This window comes from Macrobrachium nipponense, chromosome 21 (assembly GCF_015104395.2).
Source record: "Macrobrachium nipponense isolate FS-2020 chromosome 21, ASM1510439v2, whole genome shotgun sequence".
Taxonomy (NCBI): Eukaryota; Metazoa; Arthropoda; class Malacostraca; order Decapoda; family Palaemonidae; genus Macrobrachium; species Macrobrachium nipponense.
This window is the reverse complement of record NC_087212.1, coordinates 28,081,079-28,103,680: the sequence shown is the minus strand read 5'-3', so window position 1 is coordinate 28,103,680 and position 22,602 is coordinate 28,081,079. Positions and strand designations below refer to the sequence as shown.

At 38.5% G+C, this 22,602-nt stretch overlaps 1 protein-coding gene across 3 annotated transcripts in view; it reads left to right on the top strand.

The window, feature by feature from the left end:
* The window catches only part of LOC135197869 (heparan sulfate glucosamine 3-O-sulfotransferase 1-like), a 265,961-nt gene extending 244,799 nt beyond the window's left edge, over positions 1-21,162 (top strand). For all 3 annotated transcript variants that reach the window (XM_064225061.1, XM_064225063.1, XM_064225062.1), the window contains one exon: positions 10,978-21,162. In XM_064225061.1, the coding sequence (XP_064081131.1) occupies positions 10,978-11,217 (240 nt within the window). In that variant the 3' untranslated portion in view covers positions 11,218-21,162. The remainder of the gene's footprint in view (positions 1-10,977) is intronic.
* The last annotated feature ends 1,440 nt before the right edge of the window (positions 21,163-22,602 follow it).

The window sequence follows — 22,602 nt, the reverse complement described above, 5'->3', positions numbered from 1 at the left end:
GTTCGGCTTGGAAGGAGCGGAGTGTTCACAGGGACACCTGTTTAGACAAGCGGTACGCTCGGACAGACGTCGAGCGTGAGGCTCACCTGGACGCCAGGCGTGGCGCTCGGATGGATGCCGAGCGTGACGCTCACCTGGACGCCAAGCGGGACGCTCGGCTGAGCGACGAGCGTGACGCTCACCTGGACGCCCAAGCGTGGCGCTCGGCTGGACGCCAAGCGTGACGCTCGGCTGGACGCCAAGCTTGACGCTCGGACGGATACCAAGCGAGGCGTTCAAACGGACGCTTTGTTGCATAACCATCAGGTATCACAGCAAGGTATTAGTATGGAACCTCAACTGCAATCGGCTTTTCGAAGGGACTCCCATCGAGAGAATGAGCAAGAAATTGGTACCGCTTTCCCACTTTCTGAATCTTTAGATATTAATATTCAGAATGCTCCATGCACGTCAAAACAACGATCTTCATTAAAGCTCGGAGTGGAAAGGACTTGTACCACCAGCTGCGGGAGTTCCCCTTGGTCACTCCTATAGATGAGGAAGGATTAAGTAATATTTCAGAAGAAACGGAAGAGGATCAACCAGCTGTGGCAGATTCATCCGATTATCAAGTTTTGGTTCGATTGCTTCGGGATTCATTTGGAGAAGAGTTTCAACCCGCAGCACCTCGGTCGCCTCCTTCTCAGTTTTCGTTGTCAAAAACAAATAAGACTCCGGGATTTGTTAAAATGACAAAGTCTCTTTCAACTAAGAGAGCTTTTAAGAAGGTGCAAGATTGGATGGAGTCTAGAAAGGCTCAAGGAAAGTTTTCCTTTGCCCAGCCTCCTTCAAGACTTGGCGGCAAGGCTGGGATCTGGTATGATACAGGTGAGGATGTCGGGTTAAGAGCTCCCGCATCGGCTCAAGGTGACTTTTTCCAGTCTGGTTGACGCACCAAGAAGGTCTCTTCTTTCGTCAGCTAAATAACATGGACACCGGCGGAGATAGACCACCATCTGAAAGGTCTTTTTTTTCGGACAATTGAAGTATTTAATTTCTTAGACTGGTGTGTGGGGCTGCTTGACACTAAGTCTCGTAGTCAAGGACTCAATTAGCTTGGGGGAAGCTATCCAGTGTTCTCGCTTGTATGGATAAGGCCGTCAGAGAATGGTTAGAAGGAATTGGCTTCACATTTTTGTGCAGGGCTCCTGAAAAAGAGAGCTATCTACTGTAAATTTACTACCAAAGCAGTGTCTCCAACACAGAAGGCAGAATTGCTTTTCGCCCCTCTTTCTGACCATCTCTTCCCCCAGGCTATGATTAAAGATGTAGCTGGAAGTCTACAGGAAAAGAAAAACTAACTCAGGATCTCTTAGCACCAATTCTTCTAGACGTCCTGGCGCTTCCTTCGACTTCAACCCGCAACCGAACCCAGTTTTCTAAGAAAATAAAGCCCTTTCGAGGTGGAGCATCCTCTAGACCTTCTCCTAGAGGAAGAGGACTCTCTAGAGGCAGAGCTCAGTCTAAGTCCAGAGGTAAAAAATGAGGAGGAAGTCCTTCAGTCGCCAGTAGGTGCCAGGCTTCATTATTTGCAGAAGCTTGGAAGAAGATAGAGGCAGACAGCTGGTCGCTCAACGTCATCGAGCGAGGATACAAAATACCTTTCCTGAAGCCTCCTCCATTGTGCGCAACACCTATAGATCTATCACCCTCGTACCAGGGAGAAAAACAACAGATCTTGTACGATCTGATAGAACAAATGCTCGCGAGAAGAAAGCAATAGAACAAGTCGAGGACATTCAGTCCCCGGGTTTCTACAACAGGTTATTCCTGGTGCCGAAACAGTCGGGAGGCTGGCGGCCAGTTTTTGTTTTAGATGTGAGCAGTCTAAACCTTTTTATAGAGAGACAGACGGTTTCAAAGATGGACACCTCAGTCAGTGCTTGCGGCCTTAAGACAAAACGACTGGATGGTATCACTGGACCTGCAAGACGCATATTTCCACGTCCCGATACATCCCCGATCGAAGAAATATCTGCGTTTTGTCATGAAGGAAGAGTCTTCCAATTCAGAGCTCTTTGCTTCGGTCTGAGTACGGCACCAATGATTTTCACAATTCTAATGAAGAATGTGGCGAGGCGGCTTCATCTTGCAAACATAAGGATCTCTCTATATCTAGACGACTGGCTCATTCGAGCATCGTCGAAAGGAAGGTGTCTGAAGGACCTTCAATCAACCTTAACTCTAGCAAAAGTCCCTGGGACTTCTAGTGAATTTCGAAAAAAGTCGCAGCTGATCCCCACACAGTCCATCGTTGTATCTGGGGATTCAGATGGATTCAGTGGCTTTTCGAGCTTTTCCGTCCCAGGACGGCAACAAGCAAGGATTAGAAAAAATATCAGTCTTCTTAAGGAAAGAATCATGCTCGGTGAGGGAATGGATGAGTCTGCTGGGCCAACCATTTCCTCGCTGGAGAAGTTTTGTTTCCTTGGGGAGAGACTACATCTCAGACCTCTCCAGTTTTTCCTGAAGGAGAATTGGGAGGACAAAGAAAATTTGGAGACAATTTTGAGGATCCCAAAGGAGGTAAAGGATCACCTAAAGTGGTGGCTCGATCCTGTGAAGCTTTCGGAAGGAACTTCCCTCAAACTTCAGAGCCCCGACTAGTGTTGTTCTCCGACGCGTCCACCACCGGGTGGGGAGCTACACTAGGGAGGAGGAAGTGTCAGGCACCTGGAGAGGGGAACAGGTGTTCTGGCACATAAATCTCAAAGAACTGGCGGCCATATACTTGGCACTCCAGTTTTTCAAAGAAAAAGTCTCAAACAAGATAGTGCAGATAAATTCAGACAATACCACAGCTCTGTCATACATAAAAAAGCAAGGAGGACTCACTCGCGATCATTGTTCAACCTAGCAAGAGAGATCTTGTTATGGGCGAGAACTCAGAAAGTAACGATTCTAACGAGGTTCGTTGCAGCGTGGGAGAACGTCCGGGCAGATCTCCTCAGTCGGCAGGGTCAACTGCTGCCGACCGAGTGGACTCTGCATCAGGATGTGTGTCGAGAGCTGTGGAAGTTATGGGGGCGTCCTCAGTGGACGTCTTTGCGACAGCGAGAACAAAGAGGCTTCCGTTGTATTGCTCCCCCGTGCTCGACCCGGAGCAGTAGCAATAGATGCACTTCTTTGGGACTGGACAGGGATGGATCTTTACGCATTTCCCCCGTTCAAGATTCTGGGGAGAAGTTGATGAAAAAGTTTGCAATGTCAGAAGGGACGAGATTGACGTTAATCGCTCCTTACTGGCCAGCAAAGGAGTGGTTCACAGAGGTCATGACCTATGTAGTGGACTTCCCGAGGACATTGCCCATGAGGACAGATCTACTCAAACAGCCCCACTTCGAGAGATACCACGGAAACCTCCCCGCCCCGCTCTGAGTCTGACTGCATTCAGACTATCAAAAAGTTGGTCAGAGCGAGGGGTTTTTCTAGACCGGTTGCAAAAGCAATCGCCAATGCGAGAAGAGCTTCCACGCTTGGAGTCTATCAATCGAAGTGGGCCTCGTTTAGGAAGCTGGTGCAGAAGAACACGCATTTCCTCTACCACGACCTCTGTGAGCCAAATAGCGGACTTTTTGCTCTACTTGAGAAACGACCTAAAGCTTGCAGTCTCAACAATCAAAGGCTACAGAAGTATGTTATCTGTAGTCTTTAGACATAGAGGAATTGATTTGGCAAATAATAAGGATATCCACGATCTTTAAGGTCTTTCGAGACTATAAAGATTCCTCAACCTAAGTTACCATCATGGAATTTGGATGTAGTACTTAAATTCCTAATGTCAAATCGGTTTGAACCCCTTCAGAACGCCTCTTTAAGGGATCTTACTAAGAAACTATTTTCCTAACGACTCTGGCGACGGCGAAGAGAGTTAGTGAAATTCAAGCCTTTAGCAAGCATATTGGTTTTAGGGGACATAATGCTGTTTGCTCATTAAGTCCTACGTTTCTAGCGAAAAATGAAAATCCGTCTAACCCTTGGCCCAAAAGTTTTGAGATCAAGGGTATGGCGGAAATCATTGGACACGAACCAGAGAGAGTCCTGTGCCCTGTCAGGGCTCTCAAGATTTATTTACAAAGAACGAAGGAATGTCGAGGTCCTTCGAGCAACTTATGGTGTTCGGTCAGAAAGACCAGATTTGCCGATGTCGAAGAATGCTCTGGCATTCTTCTTGAGAGACACCATTAGACAGGCGCATTCATCTTGCGAAGACAGTGATGTTAAGCTGTTGAAAGTGAATGCCCATGAAGTGAGAGCTATATCTACCTCGGTAGCTTTCCAAAAGAACATGGCACTCAATGACATTCTGAGTGCCACCTTTTGGCGCAGCAACTCGGTGTTCGCTTCACACTACCTGCGGGATGTGAAGACGACATACGAGAACTGCTATGCGCTTGGACCATACGTCGCAGCAGACACTTTGTTGGGGGCTGGAAGTAGCACTCATCCTACCCTGTAGGAAATGGGTAGGTGAGTTTTTATGGATTGTTTTATGGTTGTAAGGTCGTCCGCATGAGCCGACTTCCTTTCCTTTAGCCTAAGTGATGTGGTATGAAAATTGTTAGGCTGGTCAGGTGGTGAATTTTTACTTCGTTGCCCTCATGGTATGGTCAAAATGGTCTAGTCACATTGTGGTCACGCTCCCGTTGACAGATCATCTAGAACTCACCAGCTATATAGGTCACTACCTTGCTGGAGACTCTAGTAAAGCAGTAGCAGACTTGGGTGACAGTAATCACGAAGTCAGCTATGCTAACAGGTAAGGAACCAAGATGTTATTCATCTGCATATAATATGTTTCCAAAATCCTTTTCTGTCTCTCCCTACCTCCAAAGGTGGGATTCAGCTATATATATATCTGCTGGGTAAGTTTCATGAACAAAATGATATTGTTAAGATACAATAAAGTTTGTTCATACTTACCTGGCAGATATATATAATCAAAGTACCCACCCACCTCCCCGCAGGAGACAGTGGGAATAGAAAATTCTGAATAGAAAATGGGAATGGTTCCTGACCCGACCGCCTCCCAGCGGCGGGAATGGGTACTAACCACCTGGCCGACCACTGCGTGAGCCGGGAGTTTTGAAATTCTGTCGGACTTCGGAGAAATACAGCTATATATATATCTGCCAGGTAAGTATGAACAAACTTTATTGTATCTTAACAATATCATATTTCTTGATTTTTCCTTAGGGAAGAATCAAAATTATCAGTTTTCTACCATTTAAAGGTTATCCGAAGTATGCTTTCTGCCGTGTTTCGAAACAGAGGTTTGAAAATAGCAGAAGATAAAGAGCTCCACGACCTTATTAGATCTTTTGAAACCTCTAAAACCTTTTCTCCTCGCACTCCTAACTGGAACCTAGATGTAGTTTTGAGATTTCTATCATCTAGTAGATTTGAACCTCCTCTCAACGCGTCGTTTAGAGATCTAACGAGAAAATGTATTTTCTTGTTGTCGTTAGCGACTGCGAAGAGAATTAGTGAAATACACGCTCTAGATTCTCGAGTAGGATTTAAGAGTGATGCGGCAATTTGTTCTTTCCAGACTCTGTTTCTGGCCAAGAACGAGAACCCTTCAAAACCCTGGTCAAAGAGTTTTGAAGTTAAAGGACTTTCAAATCTAGTAGGAGAGGAATTAGAAAGATCTTTATGTCCGGTTAGAGCTCTGAAGTTCTATTTAAAGAAGTAGAATGAACTCAACGGGTGTAAACAAAGCTTGTGGTGCGCGGTTCGGGATCCTAGTAGACCCATGTCAAAAAATGCATTAGCATTTTTTGTGAGGAGCATTATTACGGATGCTCATAATAACTGCACTGAAGACTCTTTCAGGACTCTCCGAGTGAAGGCTCATGAGGTTAGAGCGGTGGCCACTTCATTAGCTTTTCAGAAGAACATGTCTTTAAAAGACATTGTGGATGCGACTTACTGGAGGTGTAATTCAGTATTCGCATCGCACTACCTTAAGGACGGTTAAACAAAAGTAACATATGAAAAGTGTTTCTCTCTGGGTCCTTTTGTATCAGCCGATATAGTGCTGGGGCTGGGAATACATAACGATCCTTAGAAATATTTGTATTTGTTCTAAATTTTGATAGTACATAGATCTACCTTGTGAGACGAGTTGTTGGTTTTTCTGCTGATTAGTATGCTTGGTGGCGCACGGGCGTCCTAGTTTGGATCAGTGGGGGAATCAAGAGACGTCTTACTGGCTAGATTGTACAAACATTTTTTTTTTTTTTAATTTATTTTCATTTTTGGACTTTACTGTACGAATGTTTGTAATTCGAGTTTGTGGTTGTTAGGAAGAAGTTAGGGGATAACTTCTTGCAATCTTAGAACTAACATGGATAGGTTGAGGTGATTGGGATCGATGTTGTGCTCCTTGTATAGGTCTTGTCAAGTAAGTGGATAAGCACCCATTGACATAGTCCTTCCAGGATCTACCAAGTAAGCGGGTAAGACCCCTTTGGCAGAACCACAAGAACTCTTAGCCATAGATCAATATCTCACTGAGACTCTTGAGACTGACTAGACTCCTGGATTGTATTCATGAAGTCTTCAGTCTAAACAGGTAGGAACCAAGGTTTTATTTATTTATTACCTACAACGATAGTTGTGATTCCTGTTTGATTCTGTATTTAGCTGTCTCTGTCCCACCTCCAATGGTGTGAATCAGCTAAGTATATATCTGACAGGTAAGTTGAATGTATAAAAATGATATTGTTATGATACAATAAAGTTTTATACATACTTACCTGGCAGATATATACAAAATTATACCCACCCTACCTCCCCTCAGGAGACAGGTGGTATAGAAAAAATATGATAGAACATGGGAATGGTTCCTAGTCCTGCCACCCAGCGGCAGGTAAGTAGATCACCTGACCTACAGGTAGCGTGTGCGCGAAATTCAAATTTCTGTCGGACAACGGAGTCAAATAGCTAAGTATATATCTGCCAGGTAAGTATGTATAAAACTTTATTGTATCATAACAATATCATTTTTTGCATCCCTCATGCAATGGAGATCTCATGGAAAGAATATTAGTACGTAAATTAAAGCTGCAAGTTATAGCCAAGGCTGAATGAAACTAATAATGGCCAGGCGAAAGTGATGTCCAGAATCTGGAGAAATCACACCTTATGCTTATACAGTGAAATAATATTTCCACGTTTTCAACCAAACCATGTTAATTTACGAGAAAAGCTATATCCGAATTATTTAACAGCTAATGGCAATGAAGATATCGCTAATACCAAATCAGCCGAGGTTTTGAGTATGTAAACGATATCAGATGCAAATGGTGTGTGTACATGACAATGTTCATATTCCGTAATACAGTAACAGTTTGATAATAGTACGTGATAGTAATACTGTAGTGGGGAAAAACTCTCCATCACGAGAGTATATATAACGTTCTAAAGGGTCCGCAATAATAAAAAGTGTTGAGAGTCCGTGTATAATTTTTAAAACTACAAAAAGCTTCCGAACCCTTCCCTGGGTTCATCTTCAGTCCAAATGAACAATTACTAATTACAAGATGTACTGAGGAGAATTTAAAAATAAACAAGAGTCGTTGAAGATCGTTGACACTGGTCGTTAGCTCGTTTGGAGTTAACTGCCCTCTTTCTTCATTACCTGGTCCATAAACGAGCTAACAACCAGTGTCAACGATCTTCAACGACTCTTTTATCTTTAAATTCTCCTCAGTACATATCTTAACTAATTGTTCATTTGGACTGAAGATGAACCCAGGGAAGGGTTCGAAAGCTTTTTGTAAAGTTTTAAAAATTATACACCGACTCTCAACACTTATTATTGTGGACCCTTTAGAACAAGTAATACTGTAATTGAATACAACTAGCAAAACACCCTTTATTTATGTAATCATAATAGTTCTACTTTTAAACTTTTGCAAATCACTTTTCTCCAAAAAATATTTTGGTTTTGTAATTTAGAAGTCATCTTATACTACAGATACAAGATAAATTCATGAATATTTGCCATGATTTTTTACCTCGTCTAGATGTTGTCTTATACACAGAAATATACGGTACATGATGGAAAGGGTGTTGAGAGACATTACGTAGATTAGGAATATTTAACATATGCTCATCTTTTCAAATTGGTAATGAATATTCATAAAGGCTGAACTTTAATCAGGTATTTCTGAGTTTGTAAGTGCATATGGATCTTGAAGGAGAAAAAAACAAAGGCTCAAAATAGTAGTATGTAGAGCAGGGGGACATAATAGTGAGTGTTACTTGAGTGGTTGGGGTTAGGTGGAGGGGAATACCTCCACCCCACCCCCCGGTTGGCCGGGTCAGAGTACAATGCTCTAGTGAGGTTGACATGGTTCAGAGGCTTATTCCATGAAGGTACAGTGTGAAAGCAGATAGTATTACTAGTTGAGAAAAGTAGGCCTTGCTGCTGGAGTTGGCACTTAATCCAGAGATCAGCTGAGCCCTCTGACATTTGTTGGGAAGGTGCTGTTTGGAAAGTCTGTATTTTTTTTATTAAATATACTGTTTACCCCAGTTGGACCTTAGAGCTTAGGAGAGATGTAATGTTCCATCGTTTGGATGACTTGGATAAGCACAGCTTCCTGCAGTTGGGCCACATCAGGCAAGGATTGGTAAATATTTGAGTGTGCAAGAACTCAAAAGTGACTGACAGTTGCCCTTTGGCAGCAGCTTGTGTTATCTTAGCCATGTTTATCAACAGCTCAGGAGCCTCCCAACCTAAAAGAAGCTTCTTGAGGGAAAGCATTTCTTCAGATTCCTTGGCACCTTCAGATGCTGCAACTTCATGCGTGAAGGTTATTAACCAAGGTCTCAGATTTAATTTTTTGTTTTAGCAGTCATAATCACTGCAGAATCCTGTAGGAATTTAACCAACAACCTTTACCAGGCTTTGCCGAGCTGATTCTGTTGGTTGTGAAGTGAGAGCTGCATTAATGTAGTGAAATTCACTATTCCTGTGATGACACTTTTTCTTTCTTTAACCTTCTAATTGGAATCTCTCCCTGCTCCTTAAGTTCCCAAGCCTTCATATAAACCCTGTCAAAAGTCATCATTGCTGGATGTGGCAATGAAGTTAGTCTTATACATGTGTTTGCATTTTCAAGACAGGTCAACAAGATTGACACATTCAAGACAGGTCAGCAAGAATGACACCCACTGTCATACACACTGGTTTGTCATCAGTGAGCTTTATTTGCACCCTCCATCATCTCCATCTTCTGTCATAGGTAATGAGGACCTACTTTATCCAGTGAGGGCCATTTGGTACTACCAATAGAGAAATAGAGATTTTATTTAAGAGATATCACTTTAAAATGAATTGGACTGGACTGGTAGTGACCGCAATTAAAGTTTTATCTATAGGGGAGTACATGGGAGCTTTTAATCATCCACTTAATTATTCAATCACCATTATTCCATTCATGATAACTACCTAGCTTAGCAACTATCATCTTTTCCTTGACTGAAAGGGCAACTGTTTTTTCCTTGGTGTCTGTCTGGTAGAGAGGGAGAGGTAGGATCACCTAGCAGGTGTTGTGGAGTCACTTGGTACTTGGTCCTCTGCAGCAATCATGTAGAAAAGCAGCTTTTCTTGCCAGGTGTCCAAAAACTGTACAGAGGAGGACAAGATACTCACTTGAGAGCTGTTAATAAGTGGCTTAGTGAACAGGAACAGGTTGAGCATAGACCTGAGACTTTCAAATTCATAATGTCTAAGGAGGGCCATAGGACAGACATGTTTTGGTGGCTGTCATATTAAATATTCTACTCTGTGAAAATCTTCCCCCTCAGCCTCCAACCACCTCCAATGACTCAGTAGGGTGTGAGGGATACAGTGTGCAAGACATTGGAGCATGCTTTGCTGCACCTGCTGTAGATGATGACAGTATATTGTAAGGGTGCTTGCAGAGTAACCCTAAGTTTTGTAAAGCCCTTTCAACAGTGGTCAGGTAGGGAGAATAAATATGAAGCTATCAAAAGGTAGTCGTACTGTTTTCGAAGCCCCTTGGCCTTGACAGATGTCCAAAGTTGCAGAGTCAAGTAGAAGATTGAACAACTTGACAGAGGAGTTATCGAAGTGTTGTTTGGATAAATCTGCAGCTAAAGCTGTCCTCTTCAGGTGTTACATATTTAAAATCTTGCATACCCAGTTCATGACATTGCAGTGATATTTTTTTTTCTCCTAATTACTAAGGCTTCCTCCTCCCCATCTTTATCAAAGAATCTGACAGAGCAAACAGTATCATGGGACAGCTTGCAAAAGTTCTTCTACATGAAACAAAAATAAGAGGAAGGATGAGGGCATGGAGGCTTCTGGAGTCCTAGAAACCTGGTGTCTTTGGCATGGTTTTATTGTAAGCCTCTCACCTTACTGCGATGGATCACAGGCCAAGTACATCTCTGGCAATGATGAGTGCTATCTTGTCTATCATGGGATATAACTGACCCTGAAGAGGACAAAACCTTACTGTATAAAAAAGTGAGAGCGATAAAGTAGGTAGCACTAATGTCAGCAGTGTGTTCTGCTGCTGCTTTTATAGAATATCACAGTATTGGTGAAGAGCTTGATGTGATTTATGGGTTAGTGATGAACAATCCTCAATTATTAAATGGCAGAGCATAATACGTACCTTAGTTTTATAATAATAATTTATGATTTGTCAAACACGTTGAATTATGCCTTAGAAATGTTTTTATTCATTGGTCAGGCTGAACTATCTAATAATAATGCTGTACTATATCATCATCCATTCTTTTGCATGGTCTTTATGGACTTTGCTAAGATTTTTTACATTTAATATAATTTACAGTTTAAATATAATCTTTTCAATATTGAACAATATGTATACTAATCATGAGCTTTTATTTCTAAGTTTTTATATACAGTATATAATTTTTTTTAATCAGGTCCAGCGGTTCTTGAGACTTCCTCCACACATCACTGCTGAGAATTTTTATTTTAATGAAACAAAAGGCTTCTACTGTATGAGAAATGAAACATTTCAGAAATGTCTAGCCGAATCTAAAGGTCGACCACACCCTCAAGTGGATCCTGTTGTTATGTCTCGGTTACGAAAATTCTTTGCTCCTTTCAATGAACAGTTTTATGAAATGGTAGGTCGAAATTTCAGTTGGCCCACATCATAGCATTTGAGTAAAGCATAACCAAAAATGAATTGGTTCTACTGAGTTATATTGCTGGTTCATGTTCAGCAGTTTAGTTAGTGATTTTAATATGGTTATGCTAATCAGTTTTTAGGTTGATTTTCAGTATTTATATTATATATATATATATATGAATTCTGGCATGTTCTGAGATTTATGAATCTCTGGACAAAAGCCAATATATTTTTACATTCCTGTGACCGAATAGTTTTTTATTCTATTAAAACTGACAAATTGCTAAAATATCTGAAAGTAAAAAAATACTTATCACAAAGTTTAACTCTCAGGAAAGAAGCATTTAAGATCTAAATAATGCTTCTGTCAGTACTATTGTCATCCCATTGTCTGATGACACCATCAGTCACAGGACATCTAGTCGTCTTCTCAGAAATTGCACATTGCTGTAGTTTTCAGGTGCACCAATTTTTTTTGTTACTACTGTCTTTTATGTAGCGCCTTCATGTTGTACCTTAATAAACAGTTGCTCAGTCGTAGTAAGTTTAACAAAGATGGCTTTGGATTAAATGTCCGAGAGTTAAGGAAGCCTTTCAGAGCTTTGGATTAAACTTACTTCAATGCGATTGGTCGGGTTTTTATGGTACTAGCCATTGTCTGAGCTATATAGGGCTCAGCTTGATTTCATGAAATATGTTGTTCTTGTCACAGTTGTTGTCTTTCCTTCAGGGACACACGGTTGACCACTGAAGTGGTTTTTGTCATTTTCTGAGGTAGTTGAGAGGACCAGTAGAAATAAGAATAAGTAAAATAACCAGTTTTTAATGGAAATCCAGTTTTTAATTGAAATGTGGTGATTAATGACTTTTTGTTATGATGTTTTATTTATCCTTAAGTTTAAAGATGACTTTTTTTCACAAAAAATTTACTTTAATCAAGAAAGCTGTATTGTTAGATTTTGAAATATTTGTTACTGATACATTCAGTATGTACAAGATGCTTTCTTTATGAAGTGGAAATGTTTATTAAATTTAAAAAAAAAATTTATATCAAATTTTCTTAATATTAGTAAATTTTGTGTAATATATATGTCTGCAAGTGATCCTAAATACTAATATACAATACTCTTAGCAATATTTAAGGCATAACATTTCAGATAGAAAATTTAACAAGGGTCCACCGTGTGTCCATGTGCAAGTGGCACTTAGCAACGAGTCTGTCCAGTCCTGCACTTAGCGGGAGGGGAACTTTACTACCCCTCCTGCCTCTTATTTGCACTAATGTTGATATATTGTAAGGGATTAAGAGTTTTGTGGTCATAGGCTGTCATTAAATATAAGACATTTAGTTAATTATATTTGTAAGTAAGCTATAATATTCAATACAAGTAAATTTGTCAAGGAAATGGAAAGGTGCTGTGTACAGGATGTAGAGTTAATTTGTTGTGTAAAATGTCAATGATCAAGTAAAGAATCTACTTCCATCCTGTTAAACTGAAAAATTATTGTAATGATGCCAAAATTTTTGTAATATCATTCATGTCTAACTCTTATTGTTCGAGATCATAGATTGAGCATTTGTAGTAAATGAGGCACCAAACTATATACATTAAGTTTGTCTTTAGTCATAGTCCTTTGATTACTCCTTTAGTTGTGTAGAGAAAGGAACATACTATTTTCAAAACACATTTCCAGCTATTTTTGTACCTATATACATGTGTTTCAGTCTTCAGATTTAATAGATATATTTTAAATAATTTTTTCTACACTTTAGATAAAATATTCATTCCTGATCAACAAATTTTAATGTGTGAAATTTAATACAATAGATATATTTTCATTAATTTTCATTAATTTTTTTCTGTATTATATAGATAAAGTATTCATACATGATAAACAAATTTCAATGTGTGAAATTCATATCATTGTTAATTTAGGGCATGAATGTTTTTTCTCATTGTAGAGATTAATCATATATTTTATATTTCCTTAAGTATCAGTTCCCAGAAATGCACAACAACACAAGAAGGCCATCTTGATTAAAGAAGACAATCATTTTTACGAAAAGAATAAGCAGTTGATTTTTAATTTTCATATGGATTATTTTGTATAATTTTTATGTTTACACTTGCTCTTTCCCAAAGTATCTAGAGTTGGTAGGTGCCAGTAAACTATTGTTGTACAGTAATAACATACTACTTCTTTCTGGCATCATTTCAATAATTGTAAATGGAGTTCCAGACATTCCACTAACCTAATGAAGAAGGAAGAAACCCGAGACTAATTGGTAAGAGGATGGGAAGTGTTCCTGTTCTTTGACATTGTATTGTGGTATTTCTATTTTTTCTAGTACACAGAAAAATTATCCTTTAATTTGATCATATTGAAGCACAATTGTCCCAAGAATTCTCTTATCATAGAGCAAATAGAGGTAGTTCTCTATTTTCACTCTAAATTAAATTAACTGTGTAGGATCATCCTATTCACTCTAAATTAAATTGACTGTAGTATAGGATCATTTTACCATTTATATAGTACCAAAACTCCTTTGCGCATTCCGTTGATAGCCAAATGTTGAACCACAAAGCTTTAAAGTGTCTTCCCAGTGGTGAAGGGTTATCTTTCATATTGAAGGAAAATATGTATTATTAATGTTGCACTTGGTGAGAACACTTTAGTATAGTTTACTTCAGTTGTATGAAGGCTACTAATAAAACTGTTAGGAGGAGTATTTTAAGCAAATATGGTGACATTGTTTTTACTATTATTTTGAAAAGTTTATTCTAACTAGCATCTAGAACTTAGTGTGCATATAGTAATGGCAGCTTTTGTTACAGTCCAAAGTTACTTCTTTTGTTAAATAATGTAGAGAATATGCAGCATCATGCATTTTTTATGAGTAATTAGCAAATTCCCAGATAATTTGAAGGATCATTATGGTTTTGTATATTTTGACTGCATAAAGATATTTTATATCTATTTTAAGAGTTCCGGTGTCTGTGTTATATGAGATGAAATTTTTAATACTGCATAATTTATAAATATATAAATATAGTTATGTATATATACATATCATTCTTCTTTAAAGAAGAGGGTGGTATCCCACATATATGGTGAACATATCTAGTGAATGTGACATTATTGTTTTAAAAAGTGTTATTTTGTTATTTGAAACTTGTCATACTTTAACTTTAGTTTTCATATTGAAGACTGCAAATGGCTCTGGATGCTCATTTCTTAAAAATAGAATTTCTGATATCAGCAAAGAATATGTTACACAGATTTATGTTTATTCACAGGATTATGATTTAGATAGATTTAATTTGTAGGTAGAAATCATTTTCTTGTGTAGATTTAATTTGTAGGTAGAAATCATTTTCTTGTAACTGATTGGAATTGTACATGTAATTTAAGCAATAATTTTGGGAAACTAAAATTCAATATGATGTGTTTATATTATGAAAATAAGATGTAGTTAATTATGGCTTTGTGAAAAGAAAGAAATGTAGGGGATGTATCATACAATTTTTTTTTTCTTTAATGGCATGTTTTCACACTGGCAGAACAGCTTGCTATCATAAACAGGCCTTCATCTTGGCCCATTAGTACATATATGCATTTAGCCAACACACACTTGAAATATTATCTTAAAAGTAAAATTGCTTCTTTTCCATAAATTTGGACAATATCTTTTTCCTGTGGTGAAAGGAAATGTCACACCTAGAATGTTAAACAGTATAATATAAATCTTTCTAGCACATCTCATTAATGTTGAATCATTATCATTTAAAGAAATATATTGGACAGTCTTTCCCTTCCATTTCTTCCCAAGAAAGCAAAGAGATAACCTTAGAGATTATGGTGATCATCATGCATAGTTTCAGCATTGCCAGAAAATGTGCTTGTGTGACACTGCCTCAGTTTCTTATACCTATTTACACATTTCTTTCATATTTCCTGAGGTTGGTAAAATGTTAAATTTTGATGTGTATTTTGTGGAATTTTAAGATTTGTCATTAATGGAATGAGACATATTTGCATGGCAGTTTTGATTAAATGAAAGTTGCATGTATAATGTTCTGTCAGAGAGAAGTTTATCATTGCATTACAGTTAAAATGTACTTTTCTTATATTTTATAGTAATTAAAAAATGCAATAAATTCATACAATACTAGTTTTGATATAGTAAGGTAGGTTGACAAACATGACTATAGGTATTTTTATTTAAGTCTTGTGCTGCAAACAGATTGATACTTGACTGACTCACATTCCTCTAGTGCTGTTTTTCTTTAATTTGGAGTTTACTAGAATTATGTTCTTGATATATTTTCTCTTCGTTTGTTGGTGATGAATAACTTCCGTGGGAAAGATAAAATTGAATTAAATATAGAAAAAACATTTGATTTTTGTGTGATTTTTAACAATAATTATAACACTGTAGCTATAATATACATTATCAAGGTACATAAGGCATGCACACTAAACAAAGAATATCAAGGTCATGCGCCCTAAGCAAAGAATTTATATAATTTAAAGTTTAATTATACATACCATTGGCAAGTTGCTGTACTTTTTGTGTCAGAAATTATGTGAGATAAAAACTTTATTTTTTATTTTTTTGGGGGGTGGGGAGGTTAACAAAATATGCAGACATCTGATTATCACAATCCTCTTACTGAAACCTAAGGCATTGTCTTGCACAGCCATTGTGCTATGTAGCCATAATATTTTGAGCTTAATTTTTATAAGGAAAACCATATTGTGACTCAATCTTACAGGAAGATGTTCTTTACCTTCATAGTTTTCAAGTATTTGATTATCTATATACTATGTATATGTTAATCATACCTTATTTTTGAACTTGGTATATATACTATGTATGTATGCTGTTATTTCATAGATATTTGCAGACAGATCTCTGGGGTCCATATTTTCTTGAATGTTTTTACCATAAAGTGAAAATAATGTAGGTTATTTTTTTTAGTACTGTAATTTGCTGTTTGATAATTATAAGTGCTGGACATGATAAATAAAAGTTTCCTGGTGATTTAAGGAGGTTCAAACCTTAAGAGTGTAGTAACTAAAGATTCAGTACTTAAATTATTTCTTTTGAAAGACAGAAATTGAAAATAGCTTCCAAGTTTCCCATTACCCCTCTTGGTGCTGTATTTGGCATAAATCTTCATGTTTAATAGTTTGAGCAACTATTTTAAGTGTACATTGTAACTGTTTGTTCATTGAAGTGGTAAGGGATATGGCTGAGGGTATAATAATCTTAATTGTTTAATTAGATTACAGTGAAAAAAATGGTTTTTTATGGTAATGCTCTTGTCCCGTGTTTTGAGAGAAGTCGTAATGTTTGAAATTAGCTATTCTATTTGTGAGAGGTAATAAAATAGAGAAAGGAGAAAACTTCCTTGAAATATACTATATTCAAAATACAGTAACACTAACACATTAATGATGCTAATTCATTAGGGATTTATGGCTCCTTAAAAGAAAGCTGAAAACTTCTAAATTTGTGGGAATGTGGATTTGGGTTTTTATGGTGTGATGATAAAGGCTCGTATCACAATTAGTTATATTTTTGTGTTAATTTGCATTCAAATGGTGCTTCAGCCTATACTGTAAAGTGTGTCCTGTTAATGATTCACCAGCTTTCTCCAAGAAAGTATGAGCAGTCATGTGACCATCATGCCCAAGGTGACCACTGACATATTACATCCTAGGATGTAATATGTCAAGGTATAAGGAATGATAACCTTTTGCTTGTTGGTTGTCTTTGTCCTGTTTTTCTCTGGTAGTAAACAAGCCCAATTTTGTTGTGAGGGTCATGGGCTGCCACATAACTGTTTTATGTCCCGTATCCCAGTAGATGAACATACATTATGTATTGCTCAGAGGGTCTTCCTTGTGACAAATGTTCCTCATACCAGTCACCTCAGTGAAAGGAGTATGGTAAAAAGAAGAGGAAGTCTAGGAGGTTCATATGTTCTTCAGAGGACAGAAACTATGCCAAATCCTTTTGAAATCATTTTCCTCCATCTACCACTCCTCTCCCACCTACCCCTGGCTCCCCATCTGGGAAGGGTATGTCACCCCACTAACAAACCCACTGTTGCAGCTTTTTCAGCTGGATTTATTAGCAGGAGGAAACCCTGATCATCCACTTACCAATATAATGGCTTCAGCAGTAACAGTGACGTCTTTTCTGACAGGTGATCCTCAGATGCTTAGGTGATACCTATAGCTGAGCAAGCTGATATGCAAATTCCCTTTCTCTTGCATCAACCATCTCTCCGGTGTGCAAGTACACCAAGGAGTTAGATAAAGGTAAAAGGAAGAAACATGACTGCCATTCTTCCCCTTTCTTCTTTATCAATATCGTTTTCCATTTCATTTTCCTCATCTTCCTTCTCATCCTCCTCGATGTAGGAAGAAGAAAGGGAAGTCCAAGACCCATAGGAAGACATTCAGGTAGACCTCTCCCTATTACTCCTCATTCCACTGACAGCGCTGAGGTGTCAGTTTCCCTCCAGAAGTTAGTGCTACAGTATATAACCACTTGGACATGAAGAACACACTTATCTTCTCATTGAGAACTCAGAGGCTCTCACTGGCAAGGCTCTCCATCCTCCCACACTGGGTTCCAACTTCGACTTGGGACCGATTTCTTCCACCTCCCACAGGCATGGTTTTCCACACGACCTTGAGGAGAGAGAGAGCGAGAGAAGAGTAGTGTGAACTCCTGCTTTTCTCCCCGGTGTCCATACTCGGTTTTGACCAAGGATCAGAGTCGAGGTCTGAACTCGGTTCAGATTGAGGTCTTGTTGGTTCCCGTCTGCAGTCTCAATCAAGAGGCTTGACTGGTGCTGAGTGGAAGCAGAAGCTTGGTATGACCCTTCTAATCCAAGAGAGGGGATAACTCAAGCCTCTTGGGATCGTTTAGATCATGTGGAACCTGTTCCTCTAGAACCTCTTTGGGCTGAGTTGGAACAATGTTTTCAGGAGGTTCTTTCACTCATTCGTTGGTGAAAGAATCTCAGGGAGGGTGACTTTGGCTTCTGCCTTATGTAATTTCTCAACTCCAGAATGGATTTTTGGCTCCACTCCAGAGGCTAGACTATCTAAGTCAGGTTGCCATGGTCACTGTATCTCATGGTGTTGTGGTGGAGTGAATGCCCTGATCTGCTGGTCTGAGAGTTCCCTTACTGCTAGCAGATCTCCTTTTATACTTAAGCAGAGGTTTGAAATACCAGAGGATGCAGAGGATTTGGTGATTGGCAAACAGCCTCCCTCTCAAAGCTGCAGAGTTCGGTAACTTGAAATCCATAGCGATGGCTTCAGTGTATGCAGTATCTTGGTTAGATGTGTGGATGGGTGCCCTCACTGAGTGTGTCATGAAATCTCTCCCGTAAACCAACAGAGCTACAATCAGGAAAGTTCACACTCCACCTTCACAGATGATGGTTATCCAGCAACTTCTGCAAGAGAAAAACTGTTCTTGCATAGTAGAGAACAAATTTTTGCATACCTCTGTAATTCCTCAGCAAAAGTGCATATCTGTTCACCAGACCTGGTATTTCCTCATCTTTCTTTGTCAAGAAAAGAGCACCTATAATTTTCTGCAGTAAGGGGCTATCACCCTATTCTTCACAACTCATTTGAGCCACTATTATTATTCAGAAAATGAACCCTATTCATATGGAACAAGCCACAGGGGCCAGTGACGAAATACAAGCTTCCAAAGAATATGGTGTTCATTAGGAAGAAGTAAGAGGAGGTACGGGTAAATACACAAAAGACCCCACATTAATAGAGACTATTAATAAAAAATTAATTTATAAATTAACCAATAGATAAAAATGCATTAAAATGCTTGAACTTCTGAAGTTCCAAATGTATGTCATCCTTTGGGAGGCCATTCCGTAGCCCAACGGTGTGAGAAATAAAGAACCTTGGGCACTGAAAAGTTAGACAGCGAGGCACATTTACCAACTGTTCAGCAAATCAGGTTGCTCTCGGCAGACAAGGGGAATCTGTGAACAGTTGTGAATATGAAAATGAAAGATCTCAGTTTAAAAACAACTCGAGTGACAAACAAAAGACTTTACTACACCCACAAGTTTGAATCATCGGCATACCATACTGAACAATCGTGTTTTCCAGGCCAACAACCATGCCACTTGTATACACTAAAAATAACAGTGGACCAAGAACACTGCCCTGTGATTTACTAAACTGAAACCAGCACTAAATCTTCTATGAGTGACTCTGCACTCAAAACCTTTATCAAGGTTCCCTTGCAAATGGCATGTCAAGTGTAAAAGAACACAGGTACCTAACTGCTTCCTATATGCATACTGACTATCAGCTAACAATCCTTTAGATACAACATGCTTACATAGTAGCTTAAAAATAAGTTTTTCAGCAACTTTGTAGAGCACAGGGAGACTTGAGATTGGCCTGGAGTTACTGCAGTCTGCAGATAAGCCACTCTTACGTCAACATAAAAATCTATAGACTACGAAACTTGCAAGACACCACATTAGAAACTTTTTGAAGTAAAGGGAAGAAATCATCAGGGTCTTCACCCAAGCTATCAAGATTATCCAGAATTTTCTTAACATCACTGGAATGAATTGTAAATTTTGTAAGAAGAGGTTCAGGATGACAAGTATGATGGAGAGGGATATCCTCAGTTAACTGATTAGCTTTAAAAGCTTGATTAAGCAGTTCAGTATTTTCCCTAGGGTCAGTAACCAATCTACCATCATCTATTAGTAGTGGTGGAATGAGTATGACCCAAAAATAGATGATGCCAATTTGGTCCACTAGAATTGTTATTTCTCTCGGCTGTAAGATAAGTTGTATCTGCACCACAACAGGAAAGAATTAAAATTAACAAAATCAGAATCAAAACTGATACACTCAACAACAGTAACATTGTAAATACCAACAGAACAATAAACAACAAAACATACCATTAACAACAACTGTGTTATTTACAAAATTCTGTTGAGAGTATAAGTGAAAATCACCATATATCATTGAAAAAAGCACCAGAAGCAACTGGTCAACAAGGTGTGCCAGCACACCTTGTAAGGCAAAACAGGTCTGCCACAACAATGGGGAGTGCGAAGTTAGGATGGATTTAGAAAAAAAATGCTCAAGAGGGAAAAGATTAATTAAAGACGAAGACACTTGACTGATAATCCACCAAATAACTTTTGCTCTCTCATCAGCCTGTCCTGCACACTTGAAAAATTCAGGAAACTCAAACCTAAGACCAAGCACCTCAGTGGCGTGCCTACCAAGGCTAGAGAGTCACTTCTACCGGCACAGTCTGCCTTTTCTAAGCTCCATGCTCGATGTCCATACTGTGCACAGTTGAGCAGCTGGTTGGGTTCTCCCCTTTGTTCACTTTGGGTGTATGTAGGTGGGACTTACCCATGCACATGAATTTATGGGATTGGGAACATCTCTTGTCCTTAGAGAGAACTTTTAATTTTTCAGGTAATGAGCACTGAAGAATGGCGTAGTCAGATCACCTTCACCTGAATCCACTTCAGGTATTGTCACCCAAAAGTTCCTGGACAACATGTACCATAAATTTGTGCAGAGTACATAAGCTTGGTTCATTCTTGTATGAAGAGAAATTAAGGGGTGAATGGTTATTCCTTCCTTTCCCCTTTCTAATTGAATTGGGTAGGATTAAGAATAAGTATACAACAAGCACCTGCTCTAGTAGTTTAGAATACATTGCCTTCTGTCCTTTTTCTTTAACAAGGGGGAGGAAGGAGATAGTAGAGCTTTCTCTAAACCCATGATTTATGGATAGCCAGAAAATCCTGCCTACCTTTTTACCAATTTTTATGGGTGTTGTCATGGTTCTCAAAAAAAAAAAAAAAAAAAAAAACCTACGTACTCAAATTCCCTCTAATTTTAAGAGGCACTTTCCTAGTTTGTATTACATCAGAATGGTGGGAGGTGGTTGTGGTCATTCATTCCTTGCTTGCACAAGCAACTGGAGGATTTTTTTCATGATGGAATTTAATGCACTTTTTGTGTCTTATGGGATTGCCCCTTTCCTAAGAGCCTTTCATATAGGTTATACCCAGTTCAACCACCCCATTTTTTTCCTCTCTCTCTCTATGTGGGCAAAGGAAAGAATGGAATGGTGAGAATGAGAAGGGTCTGGATATAATCCTCTCTCTTATATCTCCACCATTTTAAGAACCTTGTTTACCAAGATCCGATGGCCATTCCAGCTCACAATAAAGGATTCCCCATTTATGAAAGGCTGTCGTTTGCATGTCTAGGAAAAATACAAAATCCTTGAAAATTTTTATATTTCATTAATTAGGATTATTTTGAAACTGATATACTCGTATTACTGAGGGATACTTCAGTATCAGTATTTGGGTATATGATCTGGGAAACCGTACTCCAAAAAATGAATCTCCACAGAACTTTGGAACAAGTTACAACACTGCAATAATCCTCTAGAGTGGCAAATCTTACCTGCCAAAAATTTTATGCTGTCACCCCAGCTTAGCGTGATTACAGGGTACACCATTCACTCAAAGCAATGAACACTGTAGTTTCCACATTTATCGTTATGTAATTCAACAGTCTCATAGAGTAAAAATTCTCTAAACTGATAGTACTGGGCTAAAAAAAATATAAAAAGTATAATATTAATATAGTAGTGTATGCTGTGATGATCAGCACTACTAACATTTTGCTTTGCAAATAAAGCATAATTTTCTCATTTCTTAAAATTGGAGGATAATATTTAGAATCTAATACTGGACAACTGCTCTACTTGAATATTATTATCAAATAGCTTAGACAGACAGCCATGCATTTTGTGTGTATGCCCAAATTTTGATCAACAGGAAATGACAATCAATGAACATTATCCATTACACATATATTGATTGAATTTTAGTTTTCAGTCTATCTAATTTTACAGTCTATACAGTTTGGGGCAGCTATGTGACGTTAAACTAGATTTTACAACTATAAATGTCAGTGATCTTGTCACTGTTTAAGCATGATACACTTATTTTGAATAACATAAGTGTATAAAAAAATGTTAAATTAATACATATCACTCAAACTCCTTGTCATGCTCAACAGTCAGTCTAATAGCAAGCTGAAATTAATAAAATCCACTTCAGTTTTGTGCACCTTAAGTTTGAAATTAATAAATTCCACAAGTGTACTGTATTCTTAGAACTCTAAGAATATGTAATATGCTACTACATTCACTTTTACTTTATAAATTTTCTTCAACAAAATGTCCCAGATCCAGATTCCTCGCAGCTCTTTTATCTGAATATCACAATTTCAATTTATTCATTTTGGCTGAAGTTGCAATTTGATAAAACAGTTTTGAACATATAAG